The sequence below is a fragment of the Caretta caretta genome, chromosome 15 (genome assembly GCF_965140235.1).
Source record: "Caretta caretta isolate rCarCar2 chromosome 15, rCarCar1.hap1, whole genome shotgun sequence".
Classification (NCBI taxonomy): Eukaryota; Metazoa; Chordata; order Testudines; family Cheloniidae; genus Caretta; species Caretta caretta.
This window is the reverse complement of record NC_134220.1, coordinates 30,978,021-30,997,410: the sequence shown is the minus strand read 5'-3', so window position 1 is coordinate 30,997,410 and position 19,390 is coordinate 30,978,021. Positions and strand designations below refer to the sequence as shown.

At 49.8% G+C, this 19,390-nt stretch overlaps 1 protein-coding gene across 5 annotated transcripts in view; it reads right to left on the bottom strand.

The window, feature by feature from the left end:
• The window catches only part of MYO18B (myosin XVIIIB), a 201,723-nt gene that overhangs the window by 166,890 nt on the left and 15,443 nt on the right, over window positions 1-19,390 (bottom strand). For all 5 annotated transcript variants that reach the window (XR_012665109.1, XM_075120125.1, XM_075120124.1 and 2 more), the window contains exons 3-10: window positions 15,819-16,538; window positions 15,226-15,289; window positions 13,377-13,489; window positions 12,405-12,581; window positions 11,001-11,199; window positions 8,290-8,432; window positions 5,522-5,622; window positions 1,515-1,578 (exon numbers count right to left, since the gene is read on the bottom strand). Coding sequence is in view for 4 of the 5 variants with exons in the window: in XM_075120122.1 (XP_074976223.1) it covers window positions 1,515-1,578; window positions 5,522-5,622; window positions 8,290-8,432; window positions 11,001-11,199; window positions 12,405-12,581; window positions 13,377-13,489; window positions 15,226-15,289; window positions 15,819-16,538 (1,581 nt within the window). In the remaining variant the exon portion in view is untranslated. The remainder of the gene's footprint in view (window positions 1-1,514; window positions 1,579-5,521; window positions 5,623-8,289; window positions 8,433-11,000; window positions 11,200-12,404; window positions 12,582-13,376; window positions 13,490-15,225; window positions 15,290-15,818; window positions 16,539-19,390) is intronic.

Here is a 19,390-nt window from a genome sequence, read left to right as displayed (position 1 = left end):
TGCTAGGTGCTGTACAGACAGAGTGAACAGATGGGCCTGTCTCAAGGAGCTTACAAGAGAAGAGATGATAGATAGATACTGCGAGGGGAGCACTAAGAACCAATGACACAGTATCCGTCAGCACGATACCCAGTGCTCTCAGCACACCCGGGGCTAGCCATTGTCAGGTTTTATGTACGCGTCCTGGTAAACGAGAGTTTTACGGGGGGATTTGAAGCAGGTAGCTTAGCAGGGGATTATGGGAAGCTCCTCCAAAGTACGAGAGGCCGTGTAGAAGCAACCACAAAGGTGCCTGTTGAGAAATGTACCAAGTGGATGATGGAGGCTGGCACCGCTGGCTGATCAGAGGTGGGAGTCGACGTTCTGGTGTCATGGTATGGGTCTGGGACAGGCCAGCAGCGAATCAGGCCACTGGAGACTCCATTGTCACCCCTCTCTCTTCCCACAGAGCGGTATGAAGAGATTGGGTCTTGCAGTCCAGAAAACCATTTTCACACTATTTAACAAATAAACTCAGCTCCTTCTGACGCACTCCCTGGCTCCTCGCCTGCTCTCCTGTGCACCCAAGCTAATGACACACCACCCACTTTTCCATCCATGACTGACAAGAAATGCAAACTCCATCCGAATTGGGAGCCAGTGGGTGTGACGAAGGCACTTGTTCTTGAGCCTCCCAAGAGAGGCAGCTGTATTTTAGAGAAAATGTATAGTCCATCCATCCTGAAATGAACTGTCCATTCAAGGAAGGAGGTGCTGTGCAAGTAATTCAGAGGTTTTTTGCTCCCAGGATTTGGTTCAGACCCCTGCACCCTAACTCTGAAATTGAGAGGTAGAGCCAGTCCAAATTTTTCAATGAAATGTCTTTTCATCAGAAAATGTTGAATCACTAAAAACAAAACTTGCCATGGAAAAGTGTCATTGTCAATGAAAATGTCATTGGGGAGGTTTCTCAGGTCCAGGATATTTCTGGTCAGAGAGAGAGAATGGCCAGTAGCCTTGAGAGCACTCCCCTGGGATGCGAGAGGCCCAGTGAAAGTCCTGACTCTGAAGCAGGAGCACTCGCTCTCTGGTTTTTATACGAACGTGGAACAAAAACAAATGTGGAAATTTAATTTTTTTTTCACAAAGCCAAATTCTTGTTTTCCAGCCGGTCTATTCAGGAGCCACATTAGGTTCAAAATGTCTCAGGGAAGTTCAGGGTCTGTGCATTCCATACATCACATGATGACCCCTAAATTTCCCGTTTAGACCTCCATGACACTACATGGGAAGGGTCCACCTCGGCTGGGCAGGTAATTTCATCTGAGGAGTATTGCTCTGCTAATGCACAGCTGACAAACTCTCCACCTGCAGCATATTTCTAAAACCAGAGGAAGTGTCATTTCAAAGGTTCATGCCTAGGAGCAACACTCTTGTCACATGGTGCATCGGAACAAAGCCATGCACACCAAACAGCGCTGTACAGAACAGTCCAGGGAAAAGCAATACAGGCAAAGCAGGAGGTAATGCCCTACCTTCGAACACGGCCCAATTCCAAAGGAGTTGCTCTCAGCCATCTGGTGCAAGTGCAGCATCGTCCTGAAAGCAGTTATGAAAAATGAAAATTAAACCACACCTCAGTGCTACCTGATCAGTCTTATTGCTCTCCAGAGGGAGCAGGATCTGGTGCACGAAAATGTGACCCAATGCAATGGCACTAAGTAGTGTTCAAAGCCACCGAAGGAGCTTGGATAATCCAATCGCTCCGCTGAGAGAGAGCGAGCATGTCTCTCTCGAGGGAGGAGGGCATATTAAACTCATGTTTTCGGGTGTGTTTCCTAAAGGTTCGTGCTATTGGAAATGCTTCTCTGTGCCCTTTTCGAGATCATCAAGCCCAAAGGAGTATTGCAAACTTCACTCTAGAAAGGCCTTCACTGGCCAGCAGTTTCAACTCCTTTCGCCAAAGCAAATTCTCTCCAATTCCCATCTTTGTTTCCTGATTTCTGAGTGCTAGTCCCCCCCTTGCAGTCCATGCTGCATGCACAAGATGTACAAACATACTTGACACTTCCTTTCCCTCCCTTTGATAAGTAACTCATTGGGTTTGGAGGCGAGGTGATTAATAAAGGCTCCTAGCCATGTACGGGTTTATACCTCCAGTCCTGCAATTACCAACTCCACAATACAAATCACATGCTAGTGAGCTATTCTGTTGTAGTGTGAATTCACTACCATGCTGTACGGTATCGCACAGGGTCAGCATTGCAGTCACAACCCAGCTTTGCAGATACGAACCAGGGTGCCCACATGGTTCTGTGAAAGGGAGATGGGGAATTCCAGGAACCACATGGGCCAACTAAAGCAAACAGAGCTCAGGCCTCCTGGGTTCCAGGGCATTCGTTCCTTGGTGTGTATGGAGCGCTGCAGGTACGAGGGGAGATGGCCCTGCCAGCGGAGTCAACAATCAGTGGGACTATTTCTGTAGCAGAGGGCGAATTAACTTGGGTCGGGTGCAGCCCAGAGTTATTAGGTGGGAGGTGAAATCATTCAAATAAAATGAAAAGTGACCCAAACTGGCATCCAGAATTCAATTATTTGTGTGTGTGTTAAACTGTTAACTGAATTTTTTGGGAATTATTTTTCATTTTCTTCTGATTCGCCCAATCCTGGTTTTAGCCAAGATGCAAAAGCGCCAGAAGTCTCCTGCCCGAACCTGTTCTCTGAAGATTTCTCGCTCAATTGCACACTCAAATCTCTGAAAGTGATCACTCCACACCCCGGAACCTTTAACGTTTGCCCACTTCCCCTAAGAAGACACCCAGAAATAAACTCCCTATAATACAATGCCCTGATTTCTGTTGCTTATGTGTCTTTGTTGTCCAATCTCATTCTATCAGACAACAGATTAACAAACAGGTCAAAACTAAAATCAAATGCTGTGTGGGGAAATCATTTAATAGGTATTCTGCTCCCTCTGCTGGGGAAATCAGAGTCCCTCAGTACGGTTCCAGAGCCTAATTCCCATCCCCTGACTATATCATGTTGATTTGTCTGATCCTACAATTCTTGTTTAAAGTCTCCCTTATTAGCCCATAACAATACATCTACCTCTAACAATAGCCTGGTCAAGGGCAATCCTGTCAAAAGACCTTTACAACAAAGCCTCTGCCAGACAGATTTTTTTTTTCACCTTCTTTATCAGCACAGAAGTGTTGTGCTTAGTGCAAGGTATCCAGGATGATCTGCACTATACGTTCCAAGAATCTCTGTTCTGTATTCATCCCTCATCACAGAGAACTGGAAAACGCTTTCACAAAGCAGCTCTGGAGTATAAATAGTGGGGGGAACAGGGGAGCCTGGAAGCAGATCCCAATGGTCTAACAGTTATCGAACAGAAAGCTATGCAGATCTGCCAACTGTGTCCATTAGCAACTCTGTGACTGAGGAGAAACATCTCAGAATTGGTGGCTTGACTCTTCTGAAGCCTGTACACATTTTGTGCATGGAAGCGCCTATCGACCTAGCTGGCTATACTCTCGATTTACACCCGTGTACACAAGAGGAGAATAAGGCCCACTCTCTCATTGGTGTAATACTCCTTTGACCCATATTTCTAAGTGCGTCACTTTTATCTAGCATCTCTCTCCACACACACACACACACACAGAGCTCCCTGCCGAAACCTCATCACGTCTAGCTGTTGAAGAGTCTAATGTATCCACCCTTCTGTCTAGGGGATACATCTCGTTATTGAAATGGACTTTTTGTAATAATAAAGGGACATGGAAACCACAGTGCCCATCACCCAGCTGAGAACTGGTACCTTCAAAGGCACTGGGTCATGGTACAGCTGACTACTAATGAATGTCGGAGGAGCAAGTGAGGGGAAATGTGCTGTATGAAATATTGATCGGGTGCAAGATCTCAGTCTCGTGTGCTGAGGTTTGCAGTGGTGAGGTTATATTTGCAGACAGTACTGCACCTCCACAAGGGATGACCCAAGTGACCAGCACACTGAAATGTTGTGATTTGTAGCCTTTTTTTAAAACTTATACCTGAACACCGTTCTCTGAGTGTAATCAGAGGGGCTTGCACAATTGGCTAGAAGAGTCTAAATGGACCTATGCAGCGAAGATCTCCTCCTGACCTGCTATACTGCAAGATCGTAACTTCTGTACATTGTTACTCAACCGGCAGCTACTGGTTAGAGAACATGAGTTCGGCCTCTGTCTCCCACAGCCATGAAAGGATTTTCCTGACATTCCCTGAGGAATGGCTCCTGGACTCAACCTGTGGAATATTCCTGCAGGAGCTGGGAGGAAAGAACTGAACTGCTTTTCATTCCTCTCTCTGGAAAGGGACGGACTGTAAGAGAGGGCTGAACACACACATCACTGCCCCACAATGGCAAAGAAATCGCCCTCTTCATTGGGATTCAGCTGCCAGTGCAGGAGAAAGGGAGTCCTTCGGGTTAGTCTGACCTCTGGGCCTCAGCACTGCTTGAGGAGCTAGCAGACCTCAGCCCTGACAGGACCCCAGCCCAGGGTCTCCTCCAGCTGTGCCTCTCTCACACAGGTTTATTACCCCGCACAAGACACAGCAACAGATTAGCACCAAGATCCTGACCTCCCTTGGCTGGTGTTTTTCACCACATAATAGGGACTGTTTGCCAGGAAGTGCTAAAAGAGCCTATTTATTTAGAGAGGCTCATCTTTCCCTGACTGGTAACCCAGCTAGAGAGACCAATAGCTCTCAGCACAAACAGAAACAGACAGGAGAGAGATTGCTAGAATCCCCCCTAGTCCATACGTGTTTCTCACAGGCTCCATTCTTGCCTGGAAGCCTCTGAACAGAGCCTTGTATCCCGCCCTACTGTCCCCTCCAATGCAAGAATTAACTAGCCCTTTCCTTGCCTGCTGTCCTCTCCCACCCATCACTGCCTCCTCCTCGCCCCTCGCTATGCTGCTGCGCATTCTCTGGCGGCCCCCGTGCATTCCTGTGGGTTCGTAATCAATCCCGCCCTCAGCAAACCTCCTCCAGGGACTTACTTGGGTGCACTCAGGATCGTAGAAATGTGGGACCTCAAGAGGTCATCTAGTCCAGTCGCCTGCACTGAAGCAGGACCAAGTATTATCTAGCCCATCCCTGTCCAACCTGTTCTTAAAAACCTCCAGTAACGGGGATTCCACAACCTCCTTTGGAAGCCCGTTCCAGAGCTTGACTACCCTTACAGCTAGAAAGTGTGTCCTAAAATCAAACCTCAATCTCCCTGGCTGCACGCGATGACCTTGCTGAGGTTGGTCCCATTGCTGTAGGGAACAGTTTGTCCCTCAGTCTGTCTTCATGAATCCGTCCCCTGGGGAGGGTAGATATTAACACGTCTCACTCCCTCACCCCCATCCAATCTTTTTAGACCAGTCTGTGCTGGATGCATCACTTCAAGAGGCCCCATCACCATGGCATCTAGCCATGACTGCATGGCAGAAAGCTATTGCACACAGACACACCAGATTTCGTCCCACACATGTGGCCTCAGCTATACCTGTGAGCCATGTCCAGGCCTGCCAGCATCTGAGAAAAGACACTGAAGTTGCTCTCTCCTTCTGGTTGCTGTGCAACACGGACCCTTTCCAACAGCATCGTCTGGCAGAGGAAAGAAAGAGAAGGTCAGCATCCACTCCCCAGTCTGCAATCCCCGCCCAGGGCCAGCCGAGCCCAGAGGCTGTGAAACCCAGACTGGCTGGGAATAGCCAAATGACCATTGTACATTGTGACGGCAGGGGTTCTTTACGCCAAACGCCCATCACTGGCCAGATCAGAGTCACCGAGGAGTGAGCCAGACCCACAGGCCTGGGGATAGGATGATGCCACCTGGATTTTTTACATATTTTGTATTTGGACAAAAGATTAAAGCTTTTAAAAATGGATTATTTGAGAGACCAAACTTTTCTCTGGGTTACACCAGCCCAACACCCCTGCGAAGTAACTGGTGTAACTGAGAGGAGGATTTAGCCCAAGGCATGAAGGGGTAAAACTTTCAACAGCATGTAAGGGACTTTCAGTGGAACTTGGGCTTTACATCACCTAGGCGCTGTTGAAAACGCTAACGACCACTCAAATGATACTTTCCTTTGTATCCCAGGGACAGGCAAACCATTCCAGGACTGGAAATGAGCCTGAACCAAACTCTTTGACCTTTATTATTTTTTATGGCTGAGTGCTCCTGCCTTTGCAGCTGAAGCGCCAACCTACTGCAAAGAGCCAATTCTTGTGATAGTTTCCCCATAGAGCTGCAGATGATTATCCGCTATGCAGTGCCAGAGAGCAGTGCATGTTCAGATGGCTTGGACACATCTCCCCACACACTCAGTGCTGAGCCGAGCCAAGCCAATCCTGCCAGCAGAGAGGGGGTGCAGCCTGGCAGCTTCACCATCACTGCTTACTACAAAGACTTGCTCTTGGAAATCGGGGACCCTCCTGGTCAGTGACTCCTTGCTGCTCTCCCCTCTATGCTGGGAACAGCCTTCTCCACACTGCCGTTAACTTCCCAACTCATCCACAGTTAGCCCTGGCAACCTGACCTGTACACGCAGGAAGCCAAGGGGGGTTATGTTGCTACATGGACACCTTGGTGAGTTGAAGGGAAAAGAAAGACAGAAAAGCCTCCATCACCTGGAGCGTCTCTCCATGCACACAATAACTGGCCTTTTTCAAACTCAGGGATTCAGGGAATTTAATCTCGGAAGAAGAACTGATGCAGCGGATTTCCGGGAGCATTAGAAATGGAAATAGTGAGAGAGCCAAAGTCAGCCTTGAGCTGCACCAGGGGTGTCTCTTCTAGTCTGCCCCGTCCCAGGCGGGTGCAGGGCTGGTTCCCTTCTTGCGGCTCAGCAGAGGGGCCCAGCCAGTGCACTCACGGGAATGTTCCAGCCCCGAGGCAAGGTCTGCTAGCTCTGTGGCAGGGCCAGAGCCGTAGGAAGCATGTGCCAGTGACATGCAGGGAGTATTTGCTGCTTGATTCTTGGTCCCTGGGATTCCCACCCAAGCAGCTCAGCTCCTGAGAACAAGGGCAGAGCTTTGCTTCCCTTACCGGCAGTGATAATGAAAGCAGATAGAGGCTTCTGTTTAATTTCACGGTCAACATGTACGGTGCTGCTAATTAAATGCCAAATTATAGATTTACTTATGCATATTTCACACCAATCCCACTCTGCTTGTCTCCCCAAGAGGAGGTGGCTGGTTACTGGCTGCTGTGGGGCCCAGCGGCGTCACTGAAAAGCTCCTGCTTAGCAGGAATTTGGATGACCTAAGTCTAATGCTGGACAGATGAGAGACGGGGGACACAGGCAGGGCCGCAGCTGCCATTGTCCCTCCTGGCAGCAATTAGGTAGAGCCATTTTCCATTAAATACACAGAAACCAGCTGCCAGTCAGCGCTCAGGCCGCCGCCGTCACCCCAGGTTCTGAGGTGCTTTGGCTTGTCTCAGAGCAGCGGAGAATCCAGAGCCGTGGACAGCGGGTGCAGATGTTACTTGTTGCCTATTTACTGAATGTTCCACCAGGACACTCCTTGTGGCAGGGGTGGCCTTGCTTTCAGATCCATTTTTTAATCAGCTTATTTTCTCCAGGGTTCGTATTCCACAGGACAATGCAAACGCTTTCTGGTTTGTTAACCGGGTCTGGCAACACTCCCTCGGCATCGCCTGGCACTAAGTACTGGACTCAAAGCAGGGACTCCAGTTCTAACCATGGCCCTAGTGGCCTTGGGCAGGCTGCTCCCCTCTGCCTTGGCCTCCACACAATGCTGACCCGCCATGCAGGGGTTTGCCAGGGTTAAGCAGCTGACACCAGAAGAGTGCTCTGCAAGGACTCAGTCGGATGATGACTGTACCAACCATGGAGTGAAGGGGTCTGCATGAAAAGCAGCTGACCACCGCTCTACCATGCACATGGTCCAGGAATAGCCCCCAGAATTCTCACACCCCATTAGACCACAAGTAAGGGAGAAGTTTTATAGAGATGCTTTACTGGGCAGCACTGGCATTCCCCTTTACCTCCTATAAACCTCCACCCATTCATGTCCCCAGCAGGAAACTCCGTGCATTTCCACAACTGCTGGACAGCTGGGTGACCGCGGGGATTACTGTGTGGTGCTGCCAGAGAGGACCAACCCTGCACCTGGCATACAAGGACACCGAAGAATTGCAGTAGGTCTCCTTTGGTCACTTGAGCTCTCCCACCTTGCCAGTGGAAGAGCCTGGCACTGTGCAGCACCTGACCTGGATGCGGTAGCAGAGACATGCAGCGTTACCTGGAGGTGAGCAGCTGTTATTCGGCCTGTGGCGTTGAAATCCAGCGACACGACCATGGAGAAGCGAGTAGAGGTGCTGTTGTGACAGGTGGTCACTGTCCCAAAGGCTTTGAGGATTATGAACATGGCCTGAATCTTCTCCACTGCAAAAATCAAGACAAACAATCTGGTCTGCAACAAGCTGGCTGTAACAGAACATTGCATGCTTGCCCGGTTCGAATCCCAGCTCTCCATCTCCCTGGGCCCCAGTGCGACAGCTATACATGGCTGCTGCTATCCCAAAAGCATTCATGTTCTTCGCTGAAAATCAGACCCTCCTCCAAGTCACAACTCCCAAGGCCATCTCTTTGGGTCCTGCACTGATGGGCCCACAAGGCACAGACTCTCTTAGCAGGGAAGACTGTGATGACACTGTGGAGGTTGCTGGCTCACCATTCTGTTTATCCCTTGGGAAGGCCTTCATTTTTGCATGCCAGGCCATTGGGTAAACCTAGATCAGAAAATGTTTAATTTATTTATTTATTTGATTTTAAAAAGTCATCTGTAGGCGCCATCCAGGCTGTGGTCTCCTGTCCCAGCAATCAAACAATACAATGTAAATGTAGACCAGGGACTATCCATAAATGGAGACATCTCAATCCACACCCTCCTCCACAGCCTTACCAGAGGGAGGAGAAGAGATGCTGGAAAGCCTAGCAAACCCAGGCTCTGGGGAAATGGGGTGAGGGAGAAAATTCTAAAATCATTCCAAAATGTTACTGCACCTGGAGCATTGGAGACAGGCACACTACACATGTAGAAGGGATAAATTAATACATATTCTTCCTTTCCCCTTTGTGCAAAAAAAAAAAATAAAAAAAAAAAATGCAACCACACAGTGTCAGGTTCCACAGCCATCACGCTGCAGCTGAATCGACTTCACAGTCAACGGCCAGGAGAGCACCCAGAACCTCATGTATCAGAAGCACTGGCTCCGAGAACCGCTGTTCGTCAGAATGGTGCTAGGACTTTGCACGAACAGGAACACAAAGGTTGGGGGATTCCACTCGCATAACTGGAGAGGACTGTCCGGCCCTTTTCATTCCTATCTGTGATCAGTTCTGTGCACACATGGGAGAAGTTCCCCATAAACATCCACACAGAGCCACCTCCTTGCCCTCCTCCATATCCTTCCTTGACACGCTCCTCTGCCCTGAAGTCTGCAAAACCTTGGCGTTTACAGACCCATGTGGTTCTCACTGAAGTAATAAACTTGGTGATTGGTTCAGAATAACTAAGTGTCCTGATCTGGGAAATATTGTCCAAGGTAAAAGTAGACCTGAAAAAGAACCTAGTATTAACACTAATGAGCTACTGCTCCTGGGACTCAATACAAAGGAATTATCCTTATTACATTCCATTCACATAGTGGCTGTCACATTTATCCAGTTGGAAAATATAGTTTGTTAGATTTCAGCTTTAACAAAATCTCATCAGCACCTTGGTAAATTCATAAAACTGGCCCGAACTCACTCTTGCAGTATGCTGAGCCCACTGCTTGCAATGCTGAGCCAAACTAAAATTAATTATAATGATCTGTATTATGGCAGCACCCAGCAGCCCCAGTTAGAGACCAGGCTCCACTGCACAAACACAGGAGAGGCCCCTGCCCCCAACAGCTTACACAGAAATGTCGGGCTGAAAGGGTCCTCCAGAGCTCATCAGGTCCAGGCCCTGGCACTGAGGCAGGATTGAGTAAATAGACCATCCCCGGTAGGGGTTTGTCCAACCTGTCTTTAAAAATCTCCAGTGACGGGAATTCCACAGCCTCCTATGGAAGCCTGTTCCAGAGCTCAACTATTCGTACAGCTAAGAAGTTTTTTCTACTAGCTAACCTCAATCTCCCTTGCTGCAGATTAAGCCCATGATTTCTTGTCCTAGCTTCAGTGGACAGGGAGAACAATTGATCACCCTCCTCTGTATAATATCCCTTAACATATGTGAAGACTGTTCTCAGGTACCCCTCGCCCAGCCTTCCCCCATAACTCAGGGTTTCTAAACCTGGTATCATTTTTGTTGCTCTCCTCTGAACTCTCTCCAATTTGTCCAAATCTTTCCTAGAGTGTGGCACCCAGACCTGGACACAGTACTCCCGCGGAGACCTCACCAGTGCCGAGCAGAGTGGGACAGTTACCTCCTCTGTCTTACATACAACACTCCTGCTAATGCACCCCAGAATGATCTTAGCCTTTTTCACAGCTGCATCACATTGCCGACTCATATCCAGACCCCAGAGTCTTTTCAGGGGTACTACCCTCTAGCCAGTAATTCCCCATTTTGTAACATTTGTGCATTTGATTTTTCCTTCCTACATGAAGTACTTTGCACTTGTCTTTATTGAATTTCATCTTGATTTCAGACCAATTCTCCAAGTGGTCAATGTATGTATTGGACAAGACACAACAGGTAGACAGACAGATGGGGAGCACAAGTGCAGAGGAATGTCGTCTCATTGTTCTCCCCCAGCCATTCGTCTGTCACCACCAGTTGTCTCCTGACTTGCACTTGGATTGGAAGCTGTTTGGGGCAGGGACTGTCTCTTTGTTCTGTGTTTGTACAGTGCCTAGCACAGTGGAGTCTTGGTCCATCAGTGGGCTCCCTAGGTGCAACTGCAATACCCAGAACAATAATCTGCAGACATAGCCACCCGCTGGCAGTCTCCCCAGCTGTACCTGAGACTCTGTTGTCCACGCTGCGGGCGGCGCCCACCAGGTATTCCAGAGCACTCTGGCAGCAGGTTGTTTTCCCGGCACCGCTTCTCCCCAGGGGCACAATCGCCTGGTCCTGCCGGTGCATGAGCAGGTTCCAGTAGGCTCTCTGTGCCACGGAGCTGATGTGAGGGGGCATGCTGTCTCGCTTCCCTTTGAACACCTAGAGACAGAAGGGCCGCGTGAAGGAGCTGCTCTAATGATCTCGCTGAACACGGAGTTGCCCGTTGGGGTTCTCAGACATGAAAGACTTTGAAGGTTTAACGTCAAGCCTGTCTGTTTCCATTCAGGCTGCGCTTTGTAACCCCACTGGGCTTCCCAGCAGCAGGCCCTTTCATCCTCCTTCCCTGAAGCACCCCCCCCCCCATTGCCTTGAGCCTGGCTGACGCTCGGACTGAAGAGACGGACAGTTCCAGGTGACAGGATAGGAGCATGCAAGCAGAGAGAGCCCACTGTTAACGAGCCCATTTGTTAATGAGCAGCTGTGCCATTAACGGGATTCCTCCCCTCTCTGCCCCTTCATGTCACCCACTGGCCCAATTTCCTAGAGCTCTGAGAAACTCAATTTCTGTTTTGCAGAATTTCACAGTTTCCTCTCCCTTTTCAGCGCACACCTCTCCAAAATACATCGCTTTCTTTGCAATTCTAGCAAAACAGCTCGTCTCACTCAAATCAGGCAAGCACACTCTTCTAATGAGAACAACCATCTGAAAGGTGAAAGAAAAGGCCGGCCTCACTCAGCTTTTGCTTCGAAATGGGTCAGCTTTTATTTGAAAAGTTCATGTGAATTGGGCTTAGTTTCAAGTGCCTGATGCAAGGCAACCTCCCCCCTTGATTTTTCATGCAGCTTCGCATTTCACGACGGACACGTCTCACCCCCACTCAGTTTGCTCTGCCCTGCCGTACAGAAGGACCCAGGTTCTGATCCCACCACAAGAAGGGAGGAGGCTCAGGTGTGTAAATCCCATGTGGGCTGATCAGAAAATGGAGCCCTGTGTGCTGTTGTCAGCGGATACAGAAGCTCCTATAGGAGCTGAGCATAGCTCCAGCTTCCCAGCCCCTTCTCTGTTGTTAAGATGGGTCCATGGCACCACCTACTGGACACTGATGGAATCCACGGAATTCTCCTCGGAAAGGCCGCCAGGGAACAGGACATTCACTGAAGATCACTTTCCAAACTAAACAAATAAAACCCTCTACAGCGCTTCTAAAATAGCTCCCTGTGAAATACGTGCCATAAACTGAGCATTCAATGGTGTGAGATTTGCAGCCATCTTAAATCCAAGCCCGGGAACCCATCTACCACATCTATTACACCATCATGTAGCCTCTGTATGAGACACGTCACAGGGCCAGCCCACCACTTACCTTTCCTGAGTAGCTCGTAGTGGCCCAGCTGGGCTTGAGTGCAATCAGGCTGGGCCCTGCATACGTGTTGCAGAGCTGGGACTGGTACCGGTGCTGGAGTGTGTTAATGACGCTTGATTCATTCAGACTGAGAAGTGCAGCAAGATCTTCCGTGTAATCCAGTTTGGAGGGATTGGTCTACAAAACATAATGCGTGAGAAGCCTATTGAAGGGCCGGCTGTGCTGGAGAGACTCATTTCCTTCCTCGCAGTGCACAGCTGAGAACACTGATAACCTGGGAAACCTAACATTTCTCCAGCTCAATCCAGAGTTTCCTGTGATCACCCTTGGAATGGGGGGAGGGTGCCCAGTTAGAGACCTCACAAGATGGGACTCCCTGGGGCAGAGAAGAGGTCAGTCTTGGTGCTGCTAAATTAATATATATACCGACATACCATCCAAAATGTGCTAGACACTTTCCAAACCAATCGGAGGCCCTTCCCCAAGAGCTCACATTTTAATAGGGTTGAGTACAGTACAATTAACTGCGAGCAGGAACCAAAATTATTGTAGAGCTCGGTAGCGTCTTGCAAAGTAGGTCCATGAACGGAGGGGACGGGGCTGCAGCAGGTCAGGAGCCATGTGGCAGCCAGAGCATCACTCCACCCCTGCTATTGCAAACCGCAGCCTGACGTGCAACAGATTCCAAGCACTGCCGCCAGTCGCAAAGGAGAGCCAATTACTGAGCAGCCCAAAAGTCTCGTAAACACAAGGAGAATCTCCAGCCACCAGACAGGACATCCACTAGGGATGGGGGCCCGCGTATATCAGCATAAGCTGGTGCAGTTCCATTGACTTCAGCAGAGCTGCCCCCACCTCACAGGAGCAGTGAGGTTTGCCTTGGGGCAGAGAGACCATTTTGGCTGGGATGGAGGAAGGGGCTTTCCAGGCAGGTTTGACAGCATCCGTGGGGTTTTATTTCTGGGTACTCACCCGGTGAACGTCCTCCTCGTCCACCTCAGTGACAGTGTTGTCAGCTTCTAAGCGAATCCTCACCCTCCCAGCTGGCAGTTCCGGGGTCCCCACATCTGGCTTCAGCACGGTAGCTGCAAGGGAAGCCCAAAGATGAGCTCTTCCCTAAATCTGGGGCAGCTAATTACAGAGGTAGCTGAACAGGCCTGCACAAGGTCTGGTTCTTGTTCAGAGAACTACAGAGAGGCCGATTCTGGTCTCACCCCAGGACTGTGCACTCAGGAACTTCTTGTGCGCACCAGCAGGGTCTCCACAGTCCAAGTAGTGCCCAGTGCTTTAGAATTCACACCCCTGTCGTGCGCACAGCCTGAAGGGCTCTGCCGACACTGCAAGTGTAGACATCATGGCAGCACGGGCAGGCGTGCGCATTTGTTCTAGCCAGCACAGGTAACAGTGTGCGTAGATGTGGCAGAGCAGGCTTCAGCCCAGGCGAGCACCGGAGTACAGACGAAGGGTCCCTGCTGGCTGGTACTCTGGCTGCTAGTCCATGCTGAAGCCTGTTCTGCCAGTTCAGCACCGCTATGGTCACCCATGCTAACTAGATTCAAGTTAGCACAGATAAGTCGACCCACGTTGCATCCACACCTCCACTCGCAGAGGAGACGTTACGTACACACACTGCCAGAGCGAGGTAAAGGGGCCGCAGTACAAATGAGAGATTCAGACTGGTTTATAAAACCAACTCTGAGAGCTAACAACAGTGTCCACAGAAAAAGCATCATGGGAAATACCTTAGAACAGTGTTTCCCAAACTTGGGACACCAATTGTGCAGGGAAAGCCCCTGGTGGGCCGGGCCAGTTTGTTTACCTGCCGCGTTCGCAGGTTCGGCCGATCGCGGCTCCCACTGGCCGCGGTTCGCTGTGCCCAGCCAACGGGGGCTGCGGGAAGTGGCACGGGCCGAGGGACGTGCTGGCCGCTGCTTCCAACAGCCCCCATTGGCCGGGCCCGCCAGGGGCTTTCCCTGAACAAGCGGTGTCCCAAGTTTGGGAAACACTGCCTTAACGAATACCAAACGCTGCCTGTACTGGAAGAACGTTACAGGGGAGGGCAATACGGGCTCCAATGTTTGCATGCCTTCAATGAGCGCGACCAACAGGAAAGAGATCCCACCAGTCATTAGGTTTGCTCTTGTACTTCAAGGGTGATGTTTTTGCCTCTCTCCCCACTAGCAGCTGCAGGCTTAGTGGCACTTGCACCTTGCATGGCCCTTTGCATACAATAATCCTGTTTCACACCCTCCTGCCTGTGAGAAAGCCAGACAAGGTTTAACCCATTTCACAGATCAAGAGAAGCAAGTCATCCAAACCTAATGGGTGAATCTCTGGACAGGCTGAGCTCCCACTAACCCTTCTGGGGCTATGCAAGCTGCAGGCATTTGGCACTTTAGAGACCTGGCCAGGCAGGACTTGGCCAAGCCACACAGTGAGTCCTGACGGAGCCCAGCACAGAACCAAGAGCCCCGCTCCCAGGCCCCTGCTGTAACTGCCAGACTAGGAGGAGGTCACAGCTCCTAGGAGAGGCTCCTCTCCTGTCTGAGCCTCAGCAATGGCCACACAGGGATAGCCAGACTGGATCAGACCCGAGATCCACCTAGTCTAGCATCCTGGCTGCAGCTGTGGCCAGTGCCAGCTGCTTCAGAGGAAAAAACCCTGTAGTCTGCAGTGATTGGATTAGCTTCCCCGGGGAGGTTTCCTCCTAGCCCCCAGTGGTGCATCCAAAGCTGGAGGGTTTATCTCCCTTCCAAACAGCACCAAAGCAAATTACTCATCTTAGACATCACAGAGTGGAGATAGAGAAAATGAAAGTTACCTAGTGTAAATCCATCTTTCTGGACAAGCCAAACTTTCTCTGTTTCATACCACACGTCATGAACCTGGAGACAAAAAGAGAGTCAAGTTCCTGCAGCAGGAGACAGGGAAGCAGAGGCAGTTCTGATCTGATCTCTTAAAGTCTTTGACCTTTGATCTCACACACAGTTACAATTTGCTTTCCAGCCACAAAAGGAATTAACACTTTCCTGTTAAAGTTCTTCATTTGCATTCCACAAGGCTTCTTTCCCGTTTGCTGGGTTACTTAGTTACAGGGGTACAGACAATACAAATGTCTGCTAGTACATTATAACTCGGTACAGATACATGAAAACAATGCATGCAACATCCCACCCGGTTTTCATGACATTTAAACACTAAGCACATTCTTACACATTTTAACATCTGCATGCATTCTAATCAAATTGTCACTTTTAAGTCTACATAATACAATGATCTGGGACCTTAAACAGCTTTTTTTTTTATTTCAGGTCTCCTGTATCAAAGGGGTTTTTACTGTAACTCCACAGGGCAGGACTCTGTACACCATACTCTAGCTGTACAGCAGGACACATGGACAGGGCACCAAATCACCTTGTCTGAGTCTGTGCTTTCCCCTGGCTCCTTGATTTCTCCAGGCTCCTTCTTGTTTTCCACTGGTTCCTCCTCGATTTCTCCTGGCTTCTCCTTGACCTCCCCTTGCTCCTCCTTGATTTCTACTGGTTCTTCCTTGACCTCCCCTTGTTCCTCATTGATTTCCACTGGTTCCGCCTTGATTTCCCCTGGCTTCTCCTTGATCTCCCCTTGCCCCTTCTTGATTTCAGCCTTGATTTGGGGCTCCCACTGCTTCTTCGTTACCACCTTCTCTCTCCCTGAACTTTCAGGGCATTTTCTCCTCAGTGTGTCGCCCTCCTTTGCAGGATCTTCTCGGTGGCGCTGAAAATCCTTACCGGTTGTTGGAGCACCAGTAGGGGCATTTTCCCCTTTGCTTTGTTCCTTAGGGCTCTGCTCAGAACTTGGAACTTTGGCAACCTTGGACTCATCTGGTGGGATTGTCTTCCCTGGTTTGGGAGTGGCCGCTGCCTTTTCAGGTGCCGGGGAGGTGGCTTTCATGATGTTGCTCCTCTTCACGACTCTCTTGAAGGGAAGAGGCTTTCTCGGTGCTAGCTCCGCAGCCACTTCCCCTTCGTGCTGCTCTCCGTTCAGGCCATTCTGCAGCAGTTGCCCTTCACTTGCCATTTCTCCTCCTACTTCAAGGATCTTCTCATCCTTTGTCACAAACTGCTGCACGTGGTTGTTGTCCTTCCCAGGAGGCTAAAAACAAAATCAAGATGAAGCAGAGCCTGTTAGCATTAAGCCTGGTGATGCTAGAGAAACTCCTCACTTGGTGAATCCATCAGCCTGGATTTGGCAGCCAACAGGCACCAGGGTCCCTGCAGAAACTTGGACCTAGCTTCATCTCAGGTGCAGAGCTACAGGGGGTTGGTGAGTTGCTCTCCTCACCTGGGGGTCAAAGAGGGTTTGATTTTAGAGAGAGACTTGGAGCAACTAAAAGTAGCTTCCAATTTATAGGGATAAACTGCAGGGTCAGATCACAAATCGCGGGAACAGCAATATGCACTCGGAGCAACATTTTAAAAAGCAGCTTTGTTCTTATGTCCCATTTTCAGCCGCGATGTTGGCTCCTAGCCCCCTAATTTAGGGGGACCTAGGGCCAGATTTCTGAAGTTATTTAGGTGCCTAAATGAGCAGAGGGGCAGCTCATGGGATTTGCAAAAGCCCCCCGGCTCCTGACTCCCATTGATTTCACTTCCAAGTTAGGTGACCAGGTGCTTTGGAAAACCCCGCGTGGTGCCCATCTGCTCCTTCAGGTGCCAAATACCTGTGAAAACCTGGCCCTTCTGACAATGTTACCCAGGGCCTAATCCTGCAAGCTGTTTTCATCCAGCCCTGGTGCCAGCATCTCCAGTGGAGCTGAGCATGCTGAACGCCTGGCAGGACTGGACACCTAGGACTCATCCCTGCAAGGGACATAGGGCTCTCACCCTGACCCAGGGACGCACGCAGCTCTTGCTTTAACGTGAATATATAAGTTGGAGCCCAAACCCCTGGGGCTTAAATAGCACAGAGCCTTTGAGCAGGCCCTCTGCAGAAAGGCCTGTCGCATCCCCGGCGGCCCACATCCTGAGAGAGGGGTCTGTTTCTCCTTCCAAGCACTCCCTGTTAGCATGTCCAGTCTAGACGCTTACACTGAGCTGCAAGGTCTAGCTCCATTCCTTCACCCATTGCTCTGCTTGTCTGTGACTCGGGCAGTGGAGGTGATGGCGGGGGACATTAACAACAGCCGGGTGAGGAAGGCATTGTCACCTGGCCCTATCTATCCATTACCCTTTGGTGCCATATCTAGCTGGGGAAAACAGAATTCTTCCCCCAGGAGAAGGTCTGTTGGCTCGGGAATGGAGCTGCCGTGGAACAGACCCTGCGCTTCCCTCGCCAGCTAGTCATGCCTTTGAGCCATTCGTTTTGGGCACTGACCAAGGGATCAATGTGCACCACAGAGAATTTTTCACTTTGCCTAATTTCTAGACTGGCTGTTAAGCATGTCTAGGGCAGCTAATTGCATTAGCAAAGCCTCAGCTGTACATTAATGGTGCTCAGTCTCTGCCCATGGAGTGTGCTGGCATTCGCTGAGACTAACTCCCTGTTTTCATAGCTACCCAGCAAACCCCAAGCCGGAGCCAGGCAACCCAGAAACTTCCAGGGAAATTCCAGGACAGCACGGCCTTCCGGTGACCACAGGCCACCTGGCACCTTCCCGAGGAGCCTCCCCTTGGTATCATCATTTGAAGTGCTACTTCCAATGTACACGTCCCCTGGCTGCCTCCTGACTGACCTGGTCTGGCCCTGCCACCAGGGCACCCATCCAAACAGGTTGCTTTGCATACTAGAAACAGTAGAGATTCTTTGGGATCTGGGGGGTGGTTTTATTGATGGGGCTGATCCTTTCCCACAGTCGTGGCTGCTAAGGACCCTGGGAATCTAGCTGGGATCAAGGCAGCTGGTCTGAACGGCAAGCCGGACCTCCTGGGGTAGGTCCCAAGGCTGGAAAAAGTGTAAGTCAGGCCAGCATTTGGCCCCCACAGGCTCCCCAGCCCAAATAGCTTTGATTAGATTAATAGATTGTAAGGCCAGAAGGGACCACTGTGATACTCTAGTCTGACCTCCTACATAGCACAGGCCGCAGGATTTCACTGAATTCAGTCCTGTTTGAAACAGATCAGAACTTCCAGAAACACACCCAATCCTGCTTTAAAAATTACCAACAGTGCAGAATCCATCACGACGCTCGGTAAATGTTTCAGTGGTTAATTACCCTCACTGTAAAAAATGTGTACAGTACTTAATTCCCAGTCCGAATTTGTCTGGCAAGGGAAGGGTAAACCCCTTTGAAATCCTTCCTGGCCAGGGGAAAGCTCCTCTCACCTGTAAAGGGTTAAGAAGCTAAAGGTAACCTCGCTGGCACCTGACCAAAATGACCAATGAGGAGACAAGATACTTTCAAAAGCTGGGAGGAGGGAGAGAAACAAAGGGTCTGTGTGTCTGTCTATATGCTGGTCTTTACCGGGGATAGACCAGGAATGGAGTCTTAGAACTTTTAGTAAGTAATCTAGCTAGGTACGTGTTAGATTATGATTTCTTTAAATGGCTGAGAAAAGAATTGTGCTGAATAGAATAACTATTTCTGTCTGTGTATCTTTTTTGTAACTTAAGGTTTTGCCTAGAGGGGTTCTCTATGTTTTTGAATCTAATTACCCTGTAAGATATCTACCATCCTGATTTTACAGGGGGGATTTCTTTATTTCTATTTACTTCTATTTTTATTAAAAGTCTTCTTGTAAGAAAACTGAATGCTTTTTCATTGTTCTCAGATCCAAGGGTTTGGGTCTGTGGTCACCTATGCAAATTGGTGAGGCTTTTTATCCAACATTTCCCAGGAAAGGGGGGGTGCAAGTGTTGGGAGGATTGTTCATTGTTCTTAAGATCCAAGGGTCTGGGTCTGTAGTCACCTAGGCAAATTGGTGAGGCTTTTTACCAAACCTTGTCCAGGAAGTGGGGTGCAAGGTTTTGGGAAGTATTTTAGGGGGAAAGACGCGTCCAAACAGCTC